Genomic DNA, 25,800 nt, shown 5'->3' on the forward strand with positions numbered 1-25,800 from the left:
ATGGAAGGTGAGCATTCAACACATTTGTGACAAATCTGTCATTTTAACATTTTGCCAATTTTGTGAAAATGTAATCACACATTGTCCACATGTACTATTTAGACCTATTAGGAGAATCATGCATTACGGCGGAGGCATACCAGTCGCCATAGCGACATTTCTAGTTTTTAATAATTCCTTTTTGATGTTTCTGTGATATGTCTTTCACAGTGCTGCCTGTACTTGAAGCTGCCCCAACAGTGACTGCATCAACATTCACCTCTCTTACCATTGAGTGGATGCCTTGGAATGAGCAGAACGATATTGGAGACCCACCTGTAACAAAATACATCATCTATTACAGGATTCCTGGTGGAAATTGGAACGATGGACAAATAGTAGCAGCCTCAATGACATCTGCTACATTAACTGGTCTAGATCCAGAAACTGACTATGAGGTCAGTGTAGCTGCGGTCAGGGAGGGTCCAGGAGGGACAGGACCCAGGTCCAATGCATTTCTTACAGCAACCAAGTGTGCAAGTAAGATCTTGTTGTCTCAAATCTTTACGTGCTTTCCGTATTAAATACTGCCAGGATTGTACGGTAATATAATTTTTACTATGCAGTTTCTTGCTGTTGGGTGTTGGTAACATTTTGAAAATGCAGAGATGAGGTTTTTTTTAGAAGAGAGATGCTAAACCAATGTTTCATCAATTCTTGCCCAGTGTCTCCGTCAAGATGTTCAACCTTGTTAGATTGTATTCAACATCTTCAACATCCCCCTACCCTGGCAATTATGACATACCTGCATATATTCCAATGATTATAACGAGTGACATTGTGCTGACAAGTAGTGAATTCTAGTCAACGGGAAATACTCCGGCGTTCATTCCAAACAGAAGAAAAAAACAAACAATGCGTATAATGTCTGACAACACAGATATCTCCAGTGTAACTGAGGGTAAACTTGAGGCAGGATCGAGGCCTCATGGGCGTAAAATGGGCAAATAGCTTTCCAATTTTGTGAAAATCTATGTTGATAGAAAAAAGCGAATACATTTTAGTATAATCCGTATGTTATTTTTCACAAATAGAAGTTTTGCATTGTTTAAATTTTGTCCCACATTGATTATCTTCTCTGTTCATGTGTCTTCAGGCCCCAGTGCCTCCCCAATCCTTGTCTCTGCAACAGCAAATGCTCCTGGACAAATCAATGTGACATGGCAGGTATGTGGTTTATACTCTACTTTTGTATTCTAAAGCAATAGCTGGAGAATAGTTGTATGTGCTGCAAGCAGGAAGTGTATATTTCATGTCATATAAGTAGGATGTATTGTCATCATTTGTCACCTGTGCCATGGGGTGAACTGAGCTTATGTACATTAATTATTCATCGATCCAGCATTAGGCCCTTCATATTATTTATTGATTTTTTTCCCTTCAACATCTGTGATCCAATTTGAAGCACATTTGGCCTGTATAGTTTTCAGTAATATTGATGGCACAGAGGATATTGCCCCCTAAGTATAGGTGAATTCCAAAATTCATCACTTCCATATCCAGACTGAGTACAACCGAGTTGTTTTGCATTTATCATATATTATTTTGAACAAAGAATCTAAGTTGTCCATGGCATGTGACAGAGGTAGCTTTATTGGAAATTTAGGAGAGACACGTTCGGAAAGAATGTTGTGGTTACATTTGACTTTTTGTCAAAAGGCATGATAACATTATCAGCAAAGGGAGTATAAAGCAAAGCTATTCCAGTCGTCTGGTGTAGGTAGGAAAAGGAACAACAGGCCTAAACTGCATGGTGCTGGGGGCAACAACTGCCCCCTCCCCATGAAAATGTTGGAGGGGGGCAAATATATAATATTGCGGCCCTCTCAACATTAGGTGACTCCAGGGAGAGCTTTCTACAAACAAGGTGATAAGTTATTTGCTCAGAAGCCAAGGGGACGTCACTAATTCCATCTCTGGCGAGCTCGGCAATCTGCGAGACATCTCTGCGATATCTCCACCATCACTGGTAGGTGGTCGTCGGGAGTCTCTGCAAGGTTATGGTGACGTCGTTGAGATTTCTCCCCATTCATGAACAAGATCAGTCTCCTTGACGTGGACACAGCAGATTGAGACGTCATGCAGACATCTCCTGCAAGACTTGCTGGAGACAGGAAAAAGTCTTCCCCAAACTCAAATAGGTTAAATTCCCAGTGTCTCTCCGGAGATACAGCTAGTCTCCTGAAGATGTTGCAGAGACGTCTATGTAACCAATGGAGAATGGAGTCACCACCAGGTTGCCACCTATATATTCTCCAGGCCCATAAGATACCAACTCTAACGACTCGCACGTAGAAAATTATGTAGGTAACAAATGTGGTGATTTGATAGCCCTTCATATTGTCCCTGAATAGTTTTTCTTACCTTTTCAACTGCAAAGTTTTCCAAATATTCGACCCAAAGTGTTCACCAGATCAGTGAATTTCAATTGTAACAAAAGCAAAATGCATCCTGGCATGGGAGACTTATGGAGGGGATAACCCTCTCCCACACTCTCCCACTTCTTGGTCAACTTCCATGGACTTATGTAGCACTGGGCCTTCAGCGCAACTTCTGGTGCAACTTCCGGGTTTCCTCAGTTGACGAGCAAAAAAAAAAAAAAAAAAAAAAAAAATCTTCACCTCATCTTTCTCTTCCATTTCCGGGTTTCTTCAACTGACAAGCAAAAATTCAACGCAAAAACAAAGCCTTGCCACGCTCACACTTCAAAGTTTCTCTCTATTTCTTTCTAGTACCACTTACGCGCTTCCAAGTTTTTCTTTGAATGATTACAAAAAAAAATTAACAGTATGGGCCAAGAACCCCCCCCCCCCCCCCCCCCCCGGTTTCACCGGCCATACGTTGACTGATTTAGCATTTCACATTGTCCTGAGATGTTCATTATTCTTACTTATTCATATATCACTTTCAAAATATTCCAGGATAGGTAGCTATATAAATAGCCTGCACCAGATTGTTGAATTTCAATTCTAGTAATGCAAAAACTCACTCATGCGGGAAGAGTTATACATATACTAGGTGTTTCAAAAAACATTTCCCACTTGTAATAGTTCAAAAACTATTCATCCGATAAAACTGTCATTGATATGAGTAATAGTTGAATAGCGTACAATTTTGTTGAAGGTAATTTGAATGTGAAAGCATAAATCAGTTTCATTAGATCTAAGATTGATTTTGAAATAAGGTTTCAGATTTGGTCAAATTTTAACCCTCTGTACAAAGATTGAACTTTGCACAGGAACCAATGATGTGTATGTGAGTGTGTGCTGACAATGGCCCTGAACAATGGACATGCCTGAACCACCTGTTGATTAGGCGTCAGTCTCGCGCTCCCAGGCACATGAATGCTTAATCAATAATTCATATGGATTGCCCTGGGCACTGCTAGTCTGAATTCATGCACGGTAAAGGGTAAAATGAATGCACATGGAAAAAGTACGCACATGTTTCCATGTGCTTGCAAACACCACATTTCATTCCAGCTGGCAATCATTTTCAAATTTTGCTTCACATATCACTAAATTTGGGATATGAATAAACATAAATGATCTAAAGTTCTTCATTTTTATACAACTGTCTACTAATAGTCTGACAAATTGGTCGCTTTTTCGATAAAAAGAGATCATTTTTGGTAAAGAGTTCAGCAGCATTTTTCATTGGGGCAATTCGTTTCACAGTAGATTTATTTAAGGTTCCGTATACAAAAGTGTGTACTCTAATAATTGCTTCCTGTCACCATGCTTACGACAGAACTGAAGGTATTCATTGTAATTTTGTTTTTCAGAAGTAGGGAGAGCACTGACGCGACTCAACGACAGTATCGGCCGGTGTTTAACTTTACACAGACACTGCCAGAGGCTGAATAAAGACTAGTTGTGATAGTGGAATTTCTCGTGAATAAATAATGAAGCATTCAAACCCTGGGCATTGTTCAGGACCATTGTCAGGGTATTAACGACACACTCCTATACACACCCATTGACCCCTGTGCAAAGTGAAAGTCTTGTAAAGAGGGTTGAAAATAGAGCAAAATCTGGAACCTAACTGTGAAATTAATCATGGATTTCATGAAACTGATTTATGCTTTCATATCTAAACCATATTCAACAAAATTGTACACTATTCAGCTATCACTCATATCAATGACAGTGTTATCTGATATACAATTTTTGTATTATCAAGAATCAAAAGTGGGAAATATTTTTTGAAACACCTAGTACTTGCATGCAAATCTGAACTGCGTGTGAAGACACATGCAAGCATGTAGAGATGACAGATACCACAATTTTGCCTATCACATAGTCCCATAGTCCCAGGATATATTCTCATTCTTATTTACTTTTTATGGATTGACAAATTTCCAAATATTCCATCCAAAATGTACACAAGGTCATTAAAATTGAACTTTAAAAAAGCAAAAGCTCCCTTGTGTGAGGTGAATGTATCAGACTATATCTGCTTGAAATACCACTGTTAAGTCATGTATTTTAGATATGTATTTACCATGCTTGGTAATCCATACTTGCTCTGCACATTTTCAAATGCTAGTAGTGTCTACTGTGGGAGGGGATATTCCCCTAAACTTTCCACCTTCTACGTCATTTCACTTCCCCATGGGCATATCCTGCAAGTTTTACCTCCCACTGCCAATCCTAAAAATGGGTTGATGCTCCTTATAAGATGAAGAATAACACTAATTATGGCGACTGTGGTCTGATTGACAAGAAGGGGATCTGACTTTATGGTATGACACATCATGATCAACATCAACATTTCATCTTTTTCATTTTGTGTAAGAACATATTAAATCTTTTTTTACCAAAATTTGCAGGAATCATTCTTTGAGGTAATTTGACACGAAGGGGGGGGGGGGGGGGGGGTATACCAGGGGTATACAGATAACGTTAATGGGTGCCCTCAGGTAAGGCTTCCTGTGTAATCTGCATGAAATTCAAACATATCCCTGTTCAGATCCATTGTAAAATGAATGGGCTTCTTAAATGGGGCCAATTTCAAAGAAATGCCCAAAAGATCAAATTACTGCTGGTACCACTAATCACCTCCATATGCAGTAGGAAACTATGTTGTTGTATTTTATGAACATACCAATATGGGGGAATAACAAAAAGTTTCAGGAGTAACACAAGGGATGTTCTGCCCTTTCTTGCTAAAATTAGATATTTCTTCAAAATTTATTCCGCTACAATTTTGGTGGGATCTTCTTGATTGGGATTCCAGGGAATGCTAGTGTACATTAGCAGAGTATAGGCCCTACATGTTTTTCATGGCGGCTTTGTTATGTGAAAGGACATCTTATGGGGGCACAGACACTGTAAATTTCAGATATCACTCCATCAACATATTTCTAAAGCTGAAGAATAATGGATTCGTATTGTTTGGTGGGCCCATGAGGAGATAGCTACAATGCAACTAGTGAAATTATTACGGGACACCACTTTTGCCTCAAAGTTTAGTGTCGCTTTCAGCTGAGGTGAGTACACCCCTTGTCTGTATGAAATAAATCTTCCTTTTTATTTTTTCTCGGAACTGCCTTCACGTCAGACTTTAACTATAGTCGTGTGCCATTTTCATTTCATGTGAGTTTGCTTCAGTTTGTCGTGTAGGCCCTAACTGTTTCCTAATGATTTGATCTCTTGACTAATTTCCCAGGCACCACCCAGTGATAGAGCAAAGTGCAGAAGTGGCTTTACCAACTATGTGGTCCACTACACAGCAGAAATCTCAGACTCTTCTGGATCTGAATCACCAGAAACATTTCCAAGTACTGAGGTCATCTTGACAGACCTAGAACCATATCTAGAGTACACCATTACAGTGACTGCTGCCAACAAAGATTCAGAAAGTGATCCAAGCAATGAGATAATCGTGAGAACACTGGAAGAGAGTAAGACATTTCGCATTGTTCTATATGATATGCTTCCAAAAAAACTCACTGTCCATTGTAAAATATGTTCCACCTTTTCCCGGATACTTGATATTTCCCTGTAAAAGACCGTGTAGGCCTATGCCTATGCTGTGAATACTCATTCACAAAAAACAAAAAAAAATGTTCATTTTTATGTCAATGTAATGATGACTATCAACCTTACAGTTGGACAAATTTACATTTTGAGGTAAGTGCCGAGGTGACAAAGTTTGAACCGTAAACACGAATGGGCAAAATTGATCATAAATGCATAATAGGCCTGTGTTTGTATGCCAAGGTCGTGCGAACTAACGTATCTATATTACCAACAATGCACAGACAATTATTTCAATGTATTCTGCACTCTAAGCACATTGTTTGGTTAACTCTGATGAATTAAATCTTTTAGTGCCCGAATCCCATTCTCGTGGATTGATAAATGACACCATTTATTAGAGAATGAATAAAAAAAAACATTTCTTTTTTCATGGTCAGATGATCCTAGCTCAGGAAACAATTTGAAAATACAATATCCTCATACTTACCATTTTCGCAGCATTCAAGCCTGTATGTGCATTGAGTCAATGCAGAAATGACTTACAGTGTAGGTTTCCGACTGGTTGCCACTTGCCACCCCCTGTTTAATATGTCATGTTTACAAAAGAATCACAGGAAGTTCGTGTTTTTGTCCGTGCTCTTTTTTTTTTCATTTAGCATTTCTATCTAGATTATTGCAGTAATATTAGTATTTGTAGATACTTGAGAGTGTATATGCAAAGATATGATTTATTCATGTATTCTGTGATGTAGCTCTACATATGTTTTAACCTGCCATTCGCTTTTTCATGAAACGATAGACATTGTTTTTGTTTGTAAATCATGTTCCATTCATATTGGGTTGAACTTGAATAAAGTCATGACTTAGTAACTGGCAGTAAATAATAGTACGGTAATAGTAACAACAACTACACAATAATAACAATAACAATCATGTAATAATAATAATCAATAATCACTTTATCAACATTGGAGTAGGCCAACATGGGGCAGGTTTGTAAAGTGGACAGATTCTTGACAATTGCTTCTAGCATACTATTCCTCTGCATAATTATTGTGTATGCTATATACACGTACATGTACATACCCTTGTATGATACGTGCAAAACCAACAAGAGAGTCAAAGACCTCAAATTAGGAGATATAATGACAGAACTCACAATATATGTATTTAAACCGTTACCGGTAAACTGTTTCACAAAACGCACAAGTGGTCTATTCAAGTCAATTTTCCTGTATGTCTGAAAATATATTTCTGGCCAAAATGGTCAAACTTCAATTACACGGGATTTCTGAATGGGGAATATTTGTGAAACATAAGTTGAGTTAAATCAGTATTTTCTTAGATTTGGTAGAGCCATTTTTTTTCTTACAGCTGACATTGCCTCCATCCAACGGCGTAAATCCGTACTGAGGAGTGGGGGGGATGGTCACCATCACCACGATTACAAGCCCATAACCGGACCGGCGCAGCCTTGGGGGGGGGGGGGGGGGGGGGGGGGGAGCTTGGTGCCCCCCCCCCCCCACACACACACACGCACACTTTACAGGGATCGGATGTCCCACTCTTTTGCATGAAATATAAAGTGAGAGGAAAGTGGTAGCAAAAATATGAAGACTTTTTGTTCTTGTTGTTGCTTTTTTTTTTTGCTTGTCAGATGACTTGCGGCGGAAAATCAGACCTTAAAAGTATGAAGACATTTTTTGTTTTTGAAATATCTGTGAGAGAGAGCGGAGCGACCGGGTTAACGGGGGGAGGGTGTGTATGGGGGGGGGGTGTCCCTCTCCCACACGAGGAAGATTTTGCATTTTCAGACCTGAAATTCAGCGATCTGGTGCACACTTTTGGTGAAATTTTTGTTTGTTTTTTCTTTAAAAAAACAATAGAAAATGAAATATTCACAATATATTATTGAATGACTAAATCGTGGTATTTCAGCTCTTGCTCCGCCTGTGCGATATCACTGCGAAGGCCTACTAAATAGTGGGGCCTATCACCGGCGTAGACAGGATTGGGGGAGCGGTCATGAGATCGTGAGGGAGCGAAGCAAGCGAGGGGGGGGGGGAGGGTATGGTAGGGGGGTTTCTCCCTCCAACGGTGAAATCTTTTTACATTGAAAATTTTTACCTTTTACAGTCCAAAAACTGCCGTTTGTAGCTATATTCTTTGCTTTGGAAATTAAGGGGGGAGGCACACCGTGCGCAACTGCTGTCAATCACTGGCAGCAACATCAGGAGAATGGCATAGCGATTAAAGGCGAGCGAGCGGAGCGAGCGAGCTTGAAAATTTTGACATAGGCCCTAATGCTTTTACATGCTAAAAACTGCCGTTTGTAGCTATACTTCTTCGCTTAATTGGAAATCAAGGGGGCCGCACCGGGCGCAACTGTTGTCAATCACTGGCAACAACATCAGGAGAATGGTATAGCGATTAAAATAATGCGAGCGAGCGAAGCGAGTGAGCTTGAAAATTTTGACATTTTACAGTCCAAAAACTGCCGTTTGTGGCTGTATTTTTTTGCTTTGGAAATTAAGGGGGCGCACCGGGTGCAACTGCTGGCAATTACTGGCAGCAACATCAGAAGAATGGCATAATGCCAGCGAGTGAAGCGAGCGAGCTTGAAAATTTTGACATTTTACAGTCCCAAAACTGCCGCTTTTGGCTGTATTTCTTCGCTTTGGAAATTAAGGGGGCGCACCGGGCGCAACTACTGGCAGTTACTGGCAGCAACATCAGGGGAATGGCATAACGATTGAATACGAGCGAGCGAAGCGAGTGAGCTTGAAAATTTTGACTTTTTACAGTCCCAAAACTGTCGTTTGTAGCTATATTTTTCGCTTTGGAAATTAAGGGTGGGGGCGCACCGGGCACAACTGCTGGCAATTACTGGCAGCATGCAACATCAGGAGAATGGCATAACGATTAAATGAAAGCGAGCGAGTTTAAAAATTTTGACATTTTACAGTCCCCATACTGTCGTTTGTGGCTGTATTTTTTCGCTTTGGAAATAAAGGGGGGGGGGGTACACACCGGGCGCAACTGTCGGCAATTACTGGCAGTAACATCAGGAGAATGGCATAACGATTAAATGCGAGCGAACGAAGCGAATGAGCTTGAAAATTGTGATATTTTACAGTCCCAAAAACTGTCCTTTGTGGCTGTATTTTTTCGCTTTGGAAATTAATGGGGCGCACCGGGCGAAAATTGCCGGCAGTTACTGGCAGCAACATCAGGAGAATGGCATAATGATTAAATGCGAGCGAGCGAAGCGAGTGAGCTTGAAAATTTTGACATTTTACAGTCCCCAAAACTGTCGTTTGTGGCTGTATTTTTTCGCTTTGGAAATTAAGGAGGTGCACCGGGCGAAAACTACTGGCAATTACTGGCAGTAACATCAGGAGAATGGCATAATGATTAAATGCGAGCGAGCGAAGCGAGCGAGCTTCAAAATTTTGACATTTTACAGTCCCAGAACTGCCGTTTGTAGCTATATTTTTCGCTTTGGAAATTAAGAGGGGCGCATCGGGCGAAAACTGCTGGCAATTACTAGCTGCAACATCAGGAGAATGGCATAATGATTAAATGCGAGCGAGCGAAGCGAGCGAGCTTCAAAATTTTGACATTTTACAGTCCAAAAACTGCCGTTTGTAGCTATATTTTTCGCTTTGGAAATTAAGGGGCCGGGGCGCATCGGGCGCAACTGCTGCCATTCACTGGCAGTAGCATCAGGAGAATGGGATAGCGATTAAATGCGAGCAAGCGGAGCGAGCGAGCTTTAAAATTTTGACATTTTACACTCCAAACACTGCCGTTTGTAGCTACATTTTTCGCTTTTGTTTGTCCCACTTTTATGGGGGAACCATCCCCCCCCCCCCCCCATCGACGCCTCTGCATATGAGGGTGCTTTTGTTAAGTGAAAGATCTGCTGCACACTCTTTGATAAATTAGGGAAATATAACGTCAATCTCCAAAGTGTACAAAGTCTATCGAAAGGGATCCTATATAGCGGAGCTTTTGCATGTTTATGATTGCAATACAACGATCTGGTGCGTAGTTCTGGCGATATTTGGACAATTTTCCATTAAGAAAGTTCGAGATTTGTCCTCATCTCGGGAATTGCTTGGGGGATAAATGATTTGTCTGCCTAAACACTTCCGTAGGGGCGGGGCAAATGCCCCTTTGCCCCCCCCCCCCCCCCCGAGATAGATTCGACGCCCCTGATCTTCCCTGGGTATAATAATAATAATACATACAATTTCTATAGCGCCGTTCTCCACTTTGATTAAATGCTCAAGGTATGCTCATAGATGTATCCTGATTGAGTCACCAGTCACTGTCGTTTCTCAGGAATGATTCAGGAAATGGAGGGGGTTCAATTATGGCAATATAGTTTTTGTTATTGTTTGTTTGTTTGTTTGTTTGTTTTCGTACATATCTTGCAGATGGTCCCCAGTTACTCGCGTCATAGCATGTTTACATATAGGCCTATACTATTTGACGTTGTCAACGTCTGAGCCATACCTTACACTGTATGTCGATGTTACTTTCTTCGCGAGCGAGCGAAGCGAGCGAGCGCTTGAGAAAATTATGTATACATTTTCCTACAAGATATAAAATACTGTTCAGCTCTGTTACCTGTCTGAAGGCCGGCGTACAAACGTCATGCAATATGCCAAAATTGATACAATCACATTTCTGCTTCCTCCATTTTTTTTTTTCAAAATTCAGGGGGGGATGATTGTACAGGCCATCCCCCCCTCCTCCATTTCAGGGGGGGATATATCCCCCCCATCCCCCCCGGGATTTACGCCCATGCCTCCATCTGTTTTCCCACCAAGAGGCTTGTTAAAATTGAAAACTGTTCAAGAATTTTCAAAGCAGTCAAAAGAAGCATTGATAATTTCAGCTGCAGAGATTGCACATGGATAAAAATCAAGTTCGATTGTTGAATAGGTGATTCTTCATATTTTCAGGAATAGGTATAGTATGAGGTATATTTGGGAGTATGTTGTTAATCTTAGATTACAAATAGATGAAAGCTTGTTGTACCTTAGTGTTTTGACATGAACAATTTATCCAAATCTGGTCTTTGGTTTGGTCTTAGATGTAAGGCTTGTCAAATGTTGGTTGTTGTGTTTTTAGTAAAATCACTTTTTATTTTCATGCTTTGCAATTAATCTATGCAGCTAATTGCATTTATAGAAAGAGAGTTTCAAAAAAATATATAATGAACAATCAAAACAAATATACTCCAATACACATACAAACACAGGGATATATCAGTATGTATTTGTACATAACGTATCAAATTCCTTTTGGTCTGTTCTTTTTATCAGCTCCACCCTCTCCAGTTAATTTGGCAATATCAGACAGTACCCAGGATTCACTGACTGTAACATGGTCTGTAGCCACTCCTGTACACCTTAATGGAGCTATTATGGCCTACAATCTGCGGTATCGCCGTACAGCACCAGAAATGGACAACACGTACACTGTGATCACAGTGGATGAAACAGAGTTTGAAGTGATGTACCAGATTCTTGACCTCTTGGCTGGAAGCATGTATTCAATACAGGTATGGATATACTGCATGTTTCTCTGCAGTTTCTTTTTCCCATGAACAACTCAACCTTAAATATCATGCATCTTAACTTCACACATGATTGTTTGATCATATCATATTTTGATATATTCAGAATATGTCTTTTTCTTTTTCTTTTAGCATGGAATGTTTGTTCACTTACACTTCTTTGTTGAAATAAAATAAATTAATGAAATGAAAGCTCCATTAATGACTTTAAGTTGTGTGCCTTTAATTGATTGAAATTACTCTCATCTTTAACCTTTGAAATTACTGCTATAAATTGTGACTGCCATGTCGATTGTATGCATTTTCTTCTTTTGCTGGGCCTGACAGTCACCAGGAGGACCTGATAAAGATCTATAATTTTGAATATTTTGCTTAAGTTTCCTTTGGGAAATTTCTTTTGATATCTATATGGATAAATCCTTGATGAAACAGTTCATCTTCCTTATTTTTTTTTAATCAAAAGTAGCTGAACGTTTCTTAAGTGCAACACAGTTGCACTAGAAGTCCATGATGTGTTTTGCAGATATCTGCATTTTCCCTTATTATGCTCTTTTCTTGGACATCACCATGAACATACACAGCATTATGTTTCTTTTCCTTTTTCTAATATGTTTTTGCCAAGGAGACCACAGAGTCCAAATTGAAAATACCATGTGTGACAAAGATGATGGCGTCAATTAAATTATTTTCCTTAAGTTATTAAAAAAGAAGAAATTGACAACTTGATTGTACCTCTTTACGTTTCTTATACAATGTATTCATGTACATACATTTTCGTTGTTGTTGCTATTGTTGGTTGTTGTTGCATCATTTCCATTTCAAAGGTTCGTACCATCAATGGTGTCGGTGAAAGTGACTGGTCCTCTGAAGCTACTGGTGAAACAAAAAGTGAGTTTGACAGCTAGCCTTCCATTGGACTGGTCTACATTGTGTGAATGCATTTGGCTGATTTAAGGACAGATGGACTGACTCTAACTGTAACAAAAAATGCAATAATTGGGAATTGAATCCAACAAAAAAAAAAAGAACTGAATGAAAATTTGTGATGACTCCAAATAAGGGCCGGGGTCTGTAAAAAATAAATGGCATGGTTATCCTTGATTCCTTTAGAACACATTTTTATGAATGTAAACCCGTGTTTTGTTTTTTTGTTGTTGTTGAAGTAGCAGGAAACAAAATATATGTTTCATTGTTTGGCAGCTAAATGATAGTTACCTTTACCAGCAAAAGGAATCAATCTCATATCACAATGAGGGATTGCCATGACTTGTATACACACAATGGAAAGACTTTGAAGCATCATTTGCTATCTGTCAAGACAACTGACTATTTATAAACTTGTGTTTGATTTCATTTGTGTATATGTCTTTCATCTTAGTGTTGTGTCTGTTTGCACACACACACACACACACACACACACACACATACACACAAATAAACCATTCCCATTTGTGTACATGGTAGTGTTAACTGTAATGCAAATGTGTACATGATACCCTTTGTACAAACTCACGTACTGCCACTTTCCAAATGTGTGTTTCATTGGTCCTACGTCACATCTCTGTATATTCTGTGTGTTACAGATCCGCCTTCTGCAATTGGTGCTGTAGCTGGTGGTGTTGTTGGTGTTTTCATCATCTTCATTATTGTGGGTCTGGTTGTGGGTTTCATTTTCTACAAAAGGTTTGTTTCATCAGGAGCCACACCCATTAATGTCCTTTGCCTACTGCTATAAAAGTTGTAGCGAAGTAGATTATGCTTTACATTGGGTGAATGTTGCAATAATAGTAGAACACATCAGCACGTTTCAGGGAAAATTGAGACAATCCATTGAAAAGTTAATATTTTCCGTGCAGCCACTGCTGGCTGAAAAACTTCTACAGTTTGCGACTATACATGTGTACAACTATAGAAAGAAAATATAGAGAATCCATATATCTATTACAATATATATCTTATAAAAAGTTCACATCCACTTGACTTGTTACTGGCATCGCGTGTAAATCAATGGTAATATTATTATTTCTTCCCTCTGAAAAAAGGCACAGTCAACTGCTCTTTTATTATGCTGGAAAAGTGAAAATATGTGGCTCATAGAGGCAACCAAATTCCATTTGTCTTATTTTCCTCATAAAATTTAACGGAAGAAGCAAGTCGCATACAAAAGTAAAGATATGACAGAAACTCCATATTAACCTGTGACTCATACCAACTTTTCACATCATCATAATTATATTGAAGCAATCTATGTACACTTTGTGTTTTTAAACGTTGACAGGAGGATTGGCAGAAGTAACAGGAACCAGGACAAAAGAGAGCGTGATGGCACAAAGGGTGAGTAACATCTTTGAACACAACTCGTTGTTGGCCAATATAAGGTTAATTTCATTGTACTAAATTGACAGTAACGTGTCTGAAGAGATAAACTTAATCTGGAATTACTAGATTTAGTGCTTCGAATGAGCTTTGGATGATGTGGTGGATGTGGTTAACTCATATTGAACAAATCACAGTGATGTGCGGAGTCAAAATATGATAGAGGTAATAAATGTTCTTGTCTAACAATTGAAACCTCACTTTTCATACTACTAATTCCCTATAGCCTACACTGTCATAGGTAACCTGATGAAATCTCCAGGAATATACAAGTTAATTCTTACAAGAGAATTCATCTGCATACTCCTTATAAACATACATCCACTCTTGTACTCCTGGATCTATACTCATATCCCACCTCCCCGAGCCCCCCCCCCCCCCAAAAAAAAAGGTATTTCCAAAAAATCTTGAACAGTAGAAGAAATTAAGGAGAAGAAAAGGGCATGTTCTTACAAAAAAGAATAAACAAAAACTCTGTAAACTCAGATGACAATCATTAACAATAGGGTGATTTTGCAGGATTCCCCTGGTACCCAGTATTGAAAAGACCTATGACAAGGAATAGCATAGAAGCACTTCTGACCCTCATTGAAACACCCCTTCAAAGTGATGGACTCAGTCTTGATGGTGGCGATTCTCTAAAAAGTAAAAATGTGTGCAGTATCGTATCCTTTCCGAATTTAAGATTTAGCAACGAGGACATCACATTATGAAGATTCGAATGAAAATGCTTGTGGCATCAGAAGATAACAATTTTCATCAGGAATATATGCATGGCAACAGCACATCCAAAATGGCACCAATAAGTCTTTACAATGACAACAATTACATTTTTTTTTTTTGCAAAAATATGCAACAGACACACACACACTGTTTATAATCGCCTCTGAATGAAACGAGATAGTCTTTAATAGCAATAACAATCCTGACCAGAAGTGTGTGTGGTATCAGTACTACAAGCGGCGGCTGATGGAGAAAAACATCTTAAAATTCATATTCTATACACTGTCTTACAGATAATGATTCATTTTACACTGCATTCCTATTATCGTGTGGATAGCCATTTTCATTATAAAGTAAGATAAGGATATTTGATTGTGAATGTGTTTGATTATGTCAGGAAGCAATAAGGAGTATTTTTATTTCATTAACTTAGCCTGACTCACAGATCTGTCTTCGTGACAAATTTTGTGAGAATGAGAGAATTTTGAAAATGAAAATATCTCTTTGATGATTTTTGTTGATGTCGGGGTAAATATTTAGACACAATGGTTCTCGTGGCATTATTCACTATACTGCAACAAACAAGATTTCGTCTTAGATGTACTTAGATACAAGGGAGCTAAATTGTGCCAGTTACTCCCTCCACTCAATATTTTGACTCTGTTAACCCATGTTGTAATCAATATCCTATGTTTGCAAATACTTTCAAACATGATGCTGTAATTGTCTTTCTATTCATTTCATTTTTTCTTTTATAGGACAAGTTATACATCTTTGAAGTTTGAAACCCAGCAATGCAGAAAGAATCTTCTCCTTGCAAATTACATTTTAACAAACATTGGAGACAAAAACTTAGAGATCATATCAGTCTTTGTTCTTCAACGCCTTTTCTCAAAATTGGCATTACTATATTGTTTGCTCTTCCATCGGTAATTTTGATTAGCTGGGAACAACCCATTCTGAGAAGTCATTTGCTATTATTCACCTGATAATCTGCTTATTCCAATTTTGACTCTAAGATATTCTCTTTTCTTGTGAAATTATGTGAGGGCTTAGAAATAAGGTCACATGTGTATCCTTCTATTAAGTGTAGGCCCTATTCAGTGCTCCTGTTGCTCTCATCTTCTTATCCAGGAACAAGAGAATCTATAACAGAGCAAGGCCAAAATGCTGAGTATGAAAGTCTTGGCCCTGTTGAGCTGGAACATCACCCGTATGAAGGCTTAAAAACAGTTGGAGTCTTTGAACTGACTGGAGACATCTCTAACTCCAAACACCAAGCCTCTCCAAATCCCAAGCACTACCCCAGCCACCAGAAGGATCAGATGGATGGGGATGGGGACAGAGAGAGAGGTGTTTCTAGGAGGCTGCGTCTCCATATTGAGTGCAACATAGATGAGTCAAAGATGGAGGGAAGAAACCAGGAGGTTGTCTACCAGGATATTTCAAGTTCTATCCCTGTTGATAAGCTCCAGGCATACATTAAGAGCAAGAAGGCAGACTATGGAAATGGACTCATCCAGGAATATCACGTAAATATTGTTATTGTGTGCACATATTTCTACGGACAGTGCTTTTTGATAACTTGGTGCAGGACCAACATCAATTTTTAGTGCTCCCAGGCTACTGCTAATGTCAAGCCCTGTATATGCCAAGGTATATATATATATATATATATATATATACATATACATATACATATACAAAATATATTGATTCACAAATGCAGTTTGAAAAGTCCCTTTTCGAAACGTGCTAAATCCACTTCCGATGATAAGGAGAAAAGCTTTCGATTTTATTCCACCAGATTCTAAGTGTTTCCATGGAATGACTTTGATGTCCCATAGAAATACCCAGTAATGGGAAAGGGAAAATGTGCCTCTGAAAAAATCCTTATGTCCACAGTGATTTTTGAAGAATTGATATTTTGGGGAACTTTAGAGCATCTTTTCAAACCAAACATACCAAGACCATATGCAACATATAACTATTGTTTTCATTGTCAAGCTGATGTTGCTTTGTGTATTTTTTTTTCACTCTGCGATGATTTCTTATCTGTACACATTTTCCTCCTGTTTTACTCATTTCTTCAAAGATTTTTTTTTTCTTTTGCATAGAAAGATAACATTTCACAGCTAATGAAATCAAGTACTTAAATATGTTCGTCATCTGTAAAGTGTCACAGCTTGGAGAGATATACCAACTGGGCCCTACTCTGGGGTCGAGGTGTGGTCAAGAAAGCACACTTTTTGGAACAAATCTCACTTTTCATTGTCTGATTTTTCCATTTTCTCACAAAAATTTCAACATTTTGAATTGTTTACTGTATGCGACTCCAAAAGGTGAATACATTCCTGTAACAATGTCCACATTAATGAAAAATACCTTCAGCACCTTTTGGAAAGGAAGTCTTATATACACCTTATATCTGGTCTACTTTTTGGTGGAATTGGGACTTCCCAAATATTTAGCAAGCAGCTAATTTTGTAATCGTGGAGTACATTATCGAATGGAGAAATGTATGTGTGCATGTCACATTATTAGTGTTGGGATCAGATTCAATATTTTTACCTTTTTTCTTAATTCATGAATAGCTCCACTCACGAAATTGTGAAACCCTGGTAAAATAAGTAAATGGAAAAACAACGGACATTTCTCTCTACTTTTCGAGTTAATAATACTTTTGGCCTGACATGGCCTTTATTCGGATCTACCAAGACAATTTATCATCTCCTGAAAACCAGAAGGGCGCTCGAGATTGTGTTGAAAGATTTTGGAGTAAATAATATAAAAAAAAAAATCAGTTTTCATTACATTTAACGCTTATGTATGAATGCAAATCAGTTGCTTTTTAAAATGTGAATTTCCAAAGCCCTGACAAAGACCTTTAAAAGGTTGAAAGCTCAGTATTGATATCAAAAGCATTTAAGTGAACGAATGCTGTATCTGCTGGTTCCTCCTTCCCGTCATGATTATGGCGTATACAGTAGGACATTGATTATCCGGATTCTCTGTTATCCGGACATCGACTAGCTGATATATATATATATATATATATATATATGGGCCGTGACGCGAGAAAAGGGCCCTTAGGGCATTATATACATAAAATGAGTTTTCACCTCCATATTGTAGAAGAAACTCTGACGTATTTGGATATGCAAACCTTTGTCAGAAATTCCACTCCTAAATGCTCCAATTATGACATTCAAAACAGCATGTTTTGTCCAAATCCTGTCACTTTTTGATGCGTCTATGCATTTCTGCGTAGTTAGCTAGTTGACCTTTTTTTGCGCGTATTGCTTTGTTAAACTTCCGCGCCGTTTTCTGGCGTATGCGCGCAGCGGCGCTAAGGGCCCTTTTCTACTGAAAACAAACGCACATTCAATCATTATCGTTGAATGCACGATGGGACATTCTTCCAATCATCTCAGGAGACTCACTTTTAAGTCAGTTTGTGAGATGATGTCAATGACTGGTGCCGCGCTTGTCAGTGGCACTGCGTACACAGCAGAAGGTTACAGTACAATGCAGCGGCAGTATTCTATGAGTCGCAATATCAAACGAACAATACATGAACGTATATACTACTTATATATTTTTTTCTATATCAATTTATGGAGGATGAAACTTAACACTAATATGTAGATAGTCATGATATTATTAAAATGCTAATGACATGTGTATAATTATAAATGCAATATATAAATATATAGTTTATAATATGGGAACATAAATGCCTGTGAATACACAGATAATGCATTGCATTTAAAAAAAAACTTTTGCTTGTTCTTTAATTGTTCAGATGTTGAAGAGCAGTCAGCTTCATTCATGGGATGTAGCATCAAAGAAACAGAACAAGTCGAAGAATCGCTCCAAGAACATCGTAGCATGTAAGCCTCTCGAAACAGTCGCATAGCAAAGTATACCATACTGGCTATTGAAAACAAGGTTGTTTCTTGGAAGGCATTTGATTATTGCCATGTCTTAGTGTAGAGTGTTGCAAACTCCAGTACAGTTAACATCATTAGTTATTTATCATACGTTTTTGATTGTAATTCATTAATAATGTATATACTTAGCCAAAGAAAAATAGTAATATTTAAAAAAAGGCTATAATGATGACATTGTAAATGATCCCGAACAGATTTGTGAAATTTTTAACTTATAATTTTCTATCATTAATTCTGAGCTCACTTAAAATATCCCTTTAACAATAGAACTCCTTTTGGGATCTTTTGATAAAACCTGATTTCAACTCTTCATTTTTCCCCAACAGATAGTAATGAAACGTTTCTTAATTGTTGACTATATTTCAGGTTAAAAAAATGCTGGATTTGATGATATTGATAATTAATCAGTATAAAATGTATTATTGCAAATTTGTAATCCTCTTAGGGATATTTCTAATTTGTCACTTTTGTCAGGTGTAATATATTATCAAATGATATGAAACAGATAGAGTTGTCCCATTATCTAGAATTGGGTGTGTGTAATTGTAGACCTAAGTCCTTGCTAACATGCTTTTCTAAAAATTTAGAAAAGATAAAAATATACCAGAATTATAAACTTCTTTAATATTTAACATTTTGTGTTGGATTATTGGTTCGGATTCCGAGAGAAGCAAAGCACTCACATGGTATACTAACATTCTTACATCTTGTAACTTCGGCTATTTATAGCCATTGTCACACTCGTGGAATATTCCTTTACCTCTCCAAGGCCTTTGATACTTTTAAACATGATAATATACTCTACAAAAACTGTCTCACTATGGTGTAAGTGCAAGGGCATTGGAGAGGGGCAGGAACTATCTTACATATAGAATATATATAGATAGAATATATATATATATATATATATATATGTATATATATATAAATATATATATATAGGTATATATATAAATATATATATATATATATATATATATATATATATATATATATATATATATATATATGTGATAATACCTCAGCTATGCATGATCTTTCATGTAGAGTTCCCCAAGGAGGTCTCCTTGGCCCACTATTGTGTTTGAGATACATCAATGATATGCAATAATCTTCGTTAAAGCTTTCCTTGGTTTTGTTTGCTGATGACTCTTGTACATTTTATCTCATTCAGACCCTCATTAGTTAGCACACATAACGTAAATAATGCTCACATTTTGTAACGAATGATTCATTACAAAATGTCACTTTGGTTGAAAACGAATTATGTTTGAATGTGCAAAACACTAAAAACATATCATTTAGCATCACTGTTACCACTCTTCCAGATAGCATTTGTTTGGATAATCCTACTTGATCAAGTGAACTCCACAAAATGTCTAGGTTTGATGTTATTTGATGCTATAAGATATCATGGAAAAGACATAAATTGATAGTATCAGGAAAAATCATATCTAGAAATGCTGGAGTCACATAATCTAACAGGTATTTTTCCTCATTATGTTCTTTCCAAACTTTATTTTACTTTGATCCTTATTCTCTCTGAAAAAAAAAAATCGAGTGAAAATGTTCACATGAAGGAATGAATGGCAGAAAATAGTGAATTTAGAGTGAAATCGGAATGACTTTTGAGTGAAAATGTTCATTTTCACTCATTTTAGAGTGACCTCAGGGATCACTAGAAGATTTTGGAGAGACCTCTCTTACAAAGCTTTTTACGTGCATTTTTCAGAGGAAATAGATCTTGCATTCTTTGTCACAACAAAGGCAGCCTATACAATAATGGTATTTTACAACATTGATGAGTTATTACACATTGTCAAAAATGTACATCTTGTAAAAAAACTGTATACCTTGTGATTCTTGAACAGACGATCATTCCAGAGTTGTTCTGCAGAGTACAGGTGGCGATCCTCACTTAGATTATTACAATGCTAACTACATCCATGTGAGTATCATAGTCATTCAATGACAATTTTCTGGAGAGATGAACATATTTGGTTTGGTATTAAGCAGACATTAGGAGGTATGTATTCTCCTCAAAGAGGAAAATAATTGGATCACTTTGCATGTTACTTTACAAATGACGAACAGAAGTTTCATCTGGACCTATGGTATTACCGCATTTAAAGGGACTGTACAGTTTTTGTTGAGACGAGAATTTAGCTTTTAACGTTTTGCAAGATATTCAGAAACCACTCTATGAGATGTCAAAGAGCATGCAATTCTAAGGGGAATCAAACGTTTATTTGATGAGAAATGGTTTTGCAATGGCTGAGATTTCCAAAAACAAGGTGTAACAAAGAGATCCTTATAAAAGTCGTGTCCTGTTGCCTTTTGTTATTATCACTTCTTTTTTCTTTTTTTGATATCTCAGCCATTTGAAACCAATTTTCATCAAATAAACGTTGAGTCCTCCTTAAAATTACATACTCTTTCATAAAATTATTTCATGAGAAGTTTCATATTATCTCAAATAGGAATGTTATAAACTTGAATCCTCACGTTGATCAGTAATGTATAGTTCCTTGTGGTGAATGCTTTAAGTTGTCACTTTATAGCATTTTCCCATTTGATTTATGAAGTGAGTGATTATGAACAAAGCCTTAATACATTTTTTGGGTCATATTTACCCTGGTAGTCATCCGATAAGACAGTTTACTCATTCAAAACATTTCAAGCAAACATTTTACATGCATATAAAAACAACAACAACATCATGTCATCATGTCCAACCCAGTAATTGTGTAACAATTTAATTTTCCTTGCAACAGAATTACAGAGGGGAAAAAGTGATTATTGCATCACAAGGTAAGAAGCTATACATTCACTAGATCCTATTGTAAAGACGGTATGCAATTGTGATCCCAATTTCAATACCCACTCCTTTATGTCATAGTGAGATATGTGCTCACGCAATTTATACTACATGTATAATATTACAGAAAAAAGGTGTCAATAGAAAGTATGTGTGCTATCAACATGCTTAGATATGCCTTGGGACTACATTGATAAGTTCACAACATGAATGTTACAATGTTGGTAGATGGTATCACTATCTTAAACAACCACAAACTTCTTTTTTTTCCCCATAGCAAGCTGTGATCTCTAATGCAGATCACTCTACAGTAAACTATTTTTGTTGTTGGTTTTGATGCCACCACCACGAAGTGGTGCCGGAGGCATCATTTTTGGGGGTTGTCCGTCCTTCCGTCCGACCGTCCGTGCGTAATGAATTTTGTGGAAAGCGTAACTAAAAACAAGTTTGAGGTATCCTAATGAGACTTGGTATGTACCTACTGTATATGAGTGGGTATTGGGTGCACATGATCAAGGTCAAAGGTCAAGGTCTAATGCTCAAAATTTAACTATTTCCCCCGCTATCTATGCAATTAATGACTGAAGGTATTTTCTTGAAATTTAATGTATACATGGTTTACCCAATAAACATTTTCTGGTTAGAGTTTTGGCTCATGAGGTCCAAGGTCAAGGAGTCACAGGTCAAGTGAAAATGTTAAAATTTCACTTTTTTTTTCTCCATAGCTCAGAAATGGTTCAAGGTATCTTCATGGAACGTAATACATATGTATGTAATTACTGGCAGTGATTATCTAGGAATATTTGGAGTCATGGGGTCAAAGATCATGGTTTAAAAGGTCAAGGTCAACTCTTCAAAATTTTACCTTTTCCCTCATATTTATGCAATGCCTGTAGGATTATTATTTTTTTTAACTTGGTGTATACATGAATGCGTGATTGAGATTCTCTGGGAAGTTTTTTACAAAAAAGGTTGAAGATCAAAAGGTCAAAGATCAAGTGAAAGTGCTGGATTTCACTTTTTCCTCCATATCTCGGAAGTGGCTTAAGGTATCACCATGATACTTGGTACATATTTATGCATGTTCTGCCTGACAGGGATTCTCTTGGGAATTTTAGGGTCATGGGTCAAAGATCAAGGGGTAAAGGCCAGGTTAAGATGCTAACAATTGAATATTTATAACAGAAATTAGGCCCCTATAATTTTCCCCACACCTTGACAATTACTCAAGGCATAAACTTATAATAGGGTCAAAAGTCGAGTAATAGCCCCCATATCCCCAAATACATGCTCTCCTAAAAAAAAATATAGCCATTCATCCAATTAAACCTAGTTCAAGGGAAGTGAATATTTGTGACAAACATATTATTTTGATATTTAGCCAATTATGTAAAACTGTCATCATACATTATCAAGATGTATGGTAGACCTATTAGGAGAATCATGCTTTTTGGCGGAGGCATACCAGTCGCGTTAGCTTCATTTCTATTTTTGTTTTTTGCCACAATCTACCTGACTGAAAATATAGCAGTAGCCAATGGAATGGGACAAACTAATGACTGGTAGTAAGCATTATTGTTCAAGAAACAACGATAACTTTGTAGCTAGGAGACAATTTGTGATTTGAAAATGAAAAATATTTATCACTAGTCATTTGCTCATTTTATTCTATTCAAAGATGCTAGACATAACTGTCAGCACTCCTAGCCTCCAGTATTTGTGTTGACATATGAATCTTATTACAGTGGATGTAGGGTTTGAATTTCGATCTCAAACTGATTTTTTTTTTTTTATGATTTATGCAACACGTATGATTGGGATTTATGGATACCATTTCCTTCTCTCTTATATAAATCATGTCATGTTGTGGGATTCAATTCAAAAAGTTGTAGTCTCTATCAACAGTGTTTGGTATCATATGAAACATCTAAGTGTTGTAAAAGTAATGATATTTTATGCTTTAAAATCCCAACCGTCATCACCTAATGATCTGTTTGAAATTTACTTCCTGTAAATCTTAATGAATTGTGTGCAATTACTTTGTCCTGTAGCACCAAACAAGGCATCACTGACTGATTTCTGGAGGATGATATGGCAGGAAAATGTTGAGACCATTGTCATGGTGACAAATTTGACTGAGAATGGAAAGGTGAGTATCACTTTCATTTGAAACAGCTTTTACCATCGCTATGTGTACCAGTTTGTCACCATTTCAAAGTGTTTAGGCCCTATTGTTTTCTCATTAGATAAGTGTTCGTACATTGTATTGTGTATTACACTTTATGATAAACATTTTTACTTCTTTCAATTGTATAACAATATGTATTGACAAATGCGTACTGTGTCAATATTGAATTGGAATTGAATTGAAATGGTGCTGATTTTAAAGGATAACGACATGAGAGTGTTGTTTGATCATTGATTGTGTCAGGCATCACAGAAATTACCACAAAACTGCTTATGAATTGTAGGCAGTCATAAAAATTGAAGTAAACTGTTCCACCTTCCTACATGCTTTGGCCACAGAATTGTACAATACTTAGTGTTGTCAAGATTTGTAAGACTTATTCTTTTCTTTTGTGAATTTGCTAGAATCCAGATAGAACAGAATCTCACATACGGTTTATTGGCAGTGTTAATAACCCTGTATAGATTATTTTGCATGATAACTGATATAATGGCAAAGTTATATCTAGCAACTGTGAAGAAAGGATCTTAAAATAAACTTCCATTATCACATATAGGAAGAGTGCAAGCAATATTGGCCCCAGGAGTCACTATCCATCAACATCGGAAAACTCTCGATTTCCTCATACAAGGAACACACATACTCTGATCGTGTCATCAGGGAGTTGGTCGTGCAGAAGGTAAGATGTGTGCTCTTGAACTGACAGCCTGCATGTGAGGAGTAGATCTGCAATTAAATTAAGTAGCAAGTGAGTTAACACCACTTGAACTGGGGGGGGGGGGGGGATGGGACAAAGGCTTGGTTATGAGTTGATTTTGCTGCACAAAGGCTGGGTTATATTGACAATTGGGAGACCAGTGGCAGTACTACACCCTCCTCCCCTTCCTCCACCTGAAAATATAGTGTCATAGACATGTGGAAAATGCTAAGTTTGCCAAGTTTTGATTTGGATAAGCTAATTGCCTGAAAAAACAAGAAGGCATCACTGAGTAATTGCAATACAATGACATGAAAATAGCATATTTGCTTTGGCCCACTAACATTGTGTTCAATCTCCAAAAGGCTCAATTTACATTCAGAATGCAACCTCCCCTTCCCCACCTCCACCACATGCCGAGATGATATCCAAACTGTTTGGTATGTACACTTTCACTCATTTATTTTATTTGCAGGGAAGAGATGGAGAAAAAAGAACCGTCACCCAATTCCACTACTTGTCCTGGCCTGACATGGGAGTTCCAGAGTACTACACTACTCTCCTTGACTTTGTTGAAGCTGTTCTCCATCACCATGCCACGATGTCTCCAGCTGATAGAGCTAGACCAATGCTGGTACACTGCAGGTTAGTGTGTAGGTGCTCTGTTCTCTTCACAGGTCACTTTTATTCATCAGCAACAATCCCAGGCCCTCTCCTTTGAATGGTGTCTCTTATAAAGTAAAAGATACATGATGATGAATAGGAAATGTGTCTAGCAAGAAAAGAATAAGTTTGTAGAAATGCATTACTTCATCAAAGCATGCAGTTGTATCCCTGCCCCTGTGGCCATGGTGTCGCATTTGTGTGTGCAATACTGGATATTTATACTCTTTTCAAGGGATTTTACACAAAATTAACCCAGTATGAAGGTGTATCATGAAGAAATCTGGCCATATATAACTTCTGGTGGTATTGCCAAAGATTTCTTTTCAAAACAGATTGGTTAATTTTTGTTTAGAGACTGCTTAGTACACACTCTGCATACAATATTTAAGTTGACAAATTCAAAAAGGAAATAGGGAAAAAAGAGTTATGTCACTTTTGTATTTATTATCCATTGAATTACAAGAGTTTTTAGCTCTTCATCAAGGAGTTGTGTTTTCACATATTTCATATTACTATAGTAGACTGATGTTTCATAAGGAATTACATAAAAATAATATTGATTAAAAAAAAACCCTCAGTCTGTTTGGTGTAGAAGGCCTTAAAACTCCATTGTCCTGCCTCACAATTCACAAATGGGTAATGTTCTAATGTAGTGACATATCACTCTTAGGTTGTGGATATACATTAACCTTGAAAAATTCTTCACAAAATTTAGCAGCTGTTTGCCTTTGTTTGGTTTAAATAATTGTTAATTTGCTAATGATGG

At 37.4% G+C, this 25,800-nt stretch overlaps 2 protein-coding genes across 2 annotated transcripts in view; both read left to right on the top strand.

Moving 5' to 3' along the window:
* On the top strand, positions 1 to 16,107 carry LOC140236485 (receptor-type tyrosine-protein phosphatase mu-like). Its single transcript, XM_072316407.1, has 10 exons — positions 1 to 7; positions 211 to 519; positions 1,136 to 1,206; positions 5,710 to 5,944; positions 11,360 to 11,598; positions 12,438 to 12,501; positions 13,197 to 13,296; positions 13,892 to 13,947; positions 15,847 to 15,944; positions 15,994 to 16,107. Exons 1-10 carry the CDS (start codon positions 1 to 3, stop codon positions 16,105 to 16,107), a joined length of 1,293 nt encoding a protein of 430 aa, XP_072172508.1.
* The window catches only part of LOC140237358 (receptor-type tyrosine-protein phosphatase T-like), a 20,611-nt gene continuing 10,864 nt past the window's right edge, over positions 16,054 to 25,800 (top strand). The window contains exons 1-7 of the mRNA XM_072317295.1: positions 16,054 to 16,244; positions 18,518 to 18,605; positions 20,537 to 20,613; positions 21,440 to 21,476; positions 23,535 to 23,632; positions 24,228 to 24,350; positions 24,844 to 25,013. Coding sequence (XP_072173396.1) covers positions 16,119 to 16,244; positions 18,518 to 18,605; positions 20,537 to 20,613; positions 21,440 to 21,476; positions 23,535 to 23,632; positions 24,228 to 24,350; positions 24,844 to 25,013 — 719 coding nt within the window. The 5' untranslated portion in view covers positions 16,054 to 16,118. The remainder of the gene's footprint in view (positions 16,245 to 18,517; positions 18,606 to 20,536; positions 20,614 to 21,439; positions 21,477 to 23,534; positions 23,633 to 24,227; positions 24,351 to 24,843; positions 25,014 to 25,800) is intronic.

The sequence above is a fragment of the Diadema setosum genome, chromosome 13 (genome assembly GCF_964275005.1).
Source record: "Diadema setosum chromosome 13, eeDiaSeto1, whole genome shotgun sequence".
NCBI classification, from domain to species: Eukaryota; Metazoa; Echinodermata; class Echinoidea; order Diadematoida; family Diadematidae; genus Diadema; species Diadema setosum.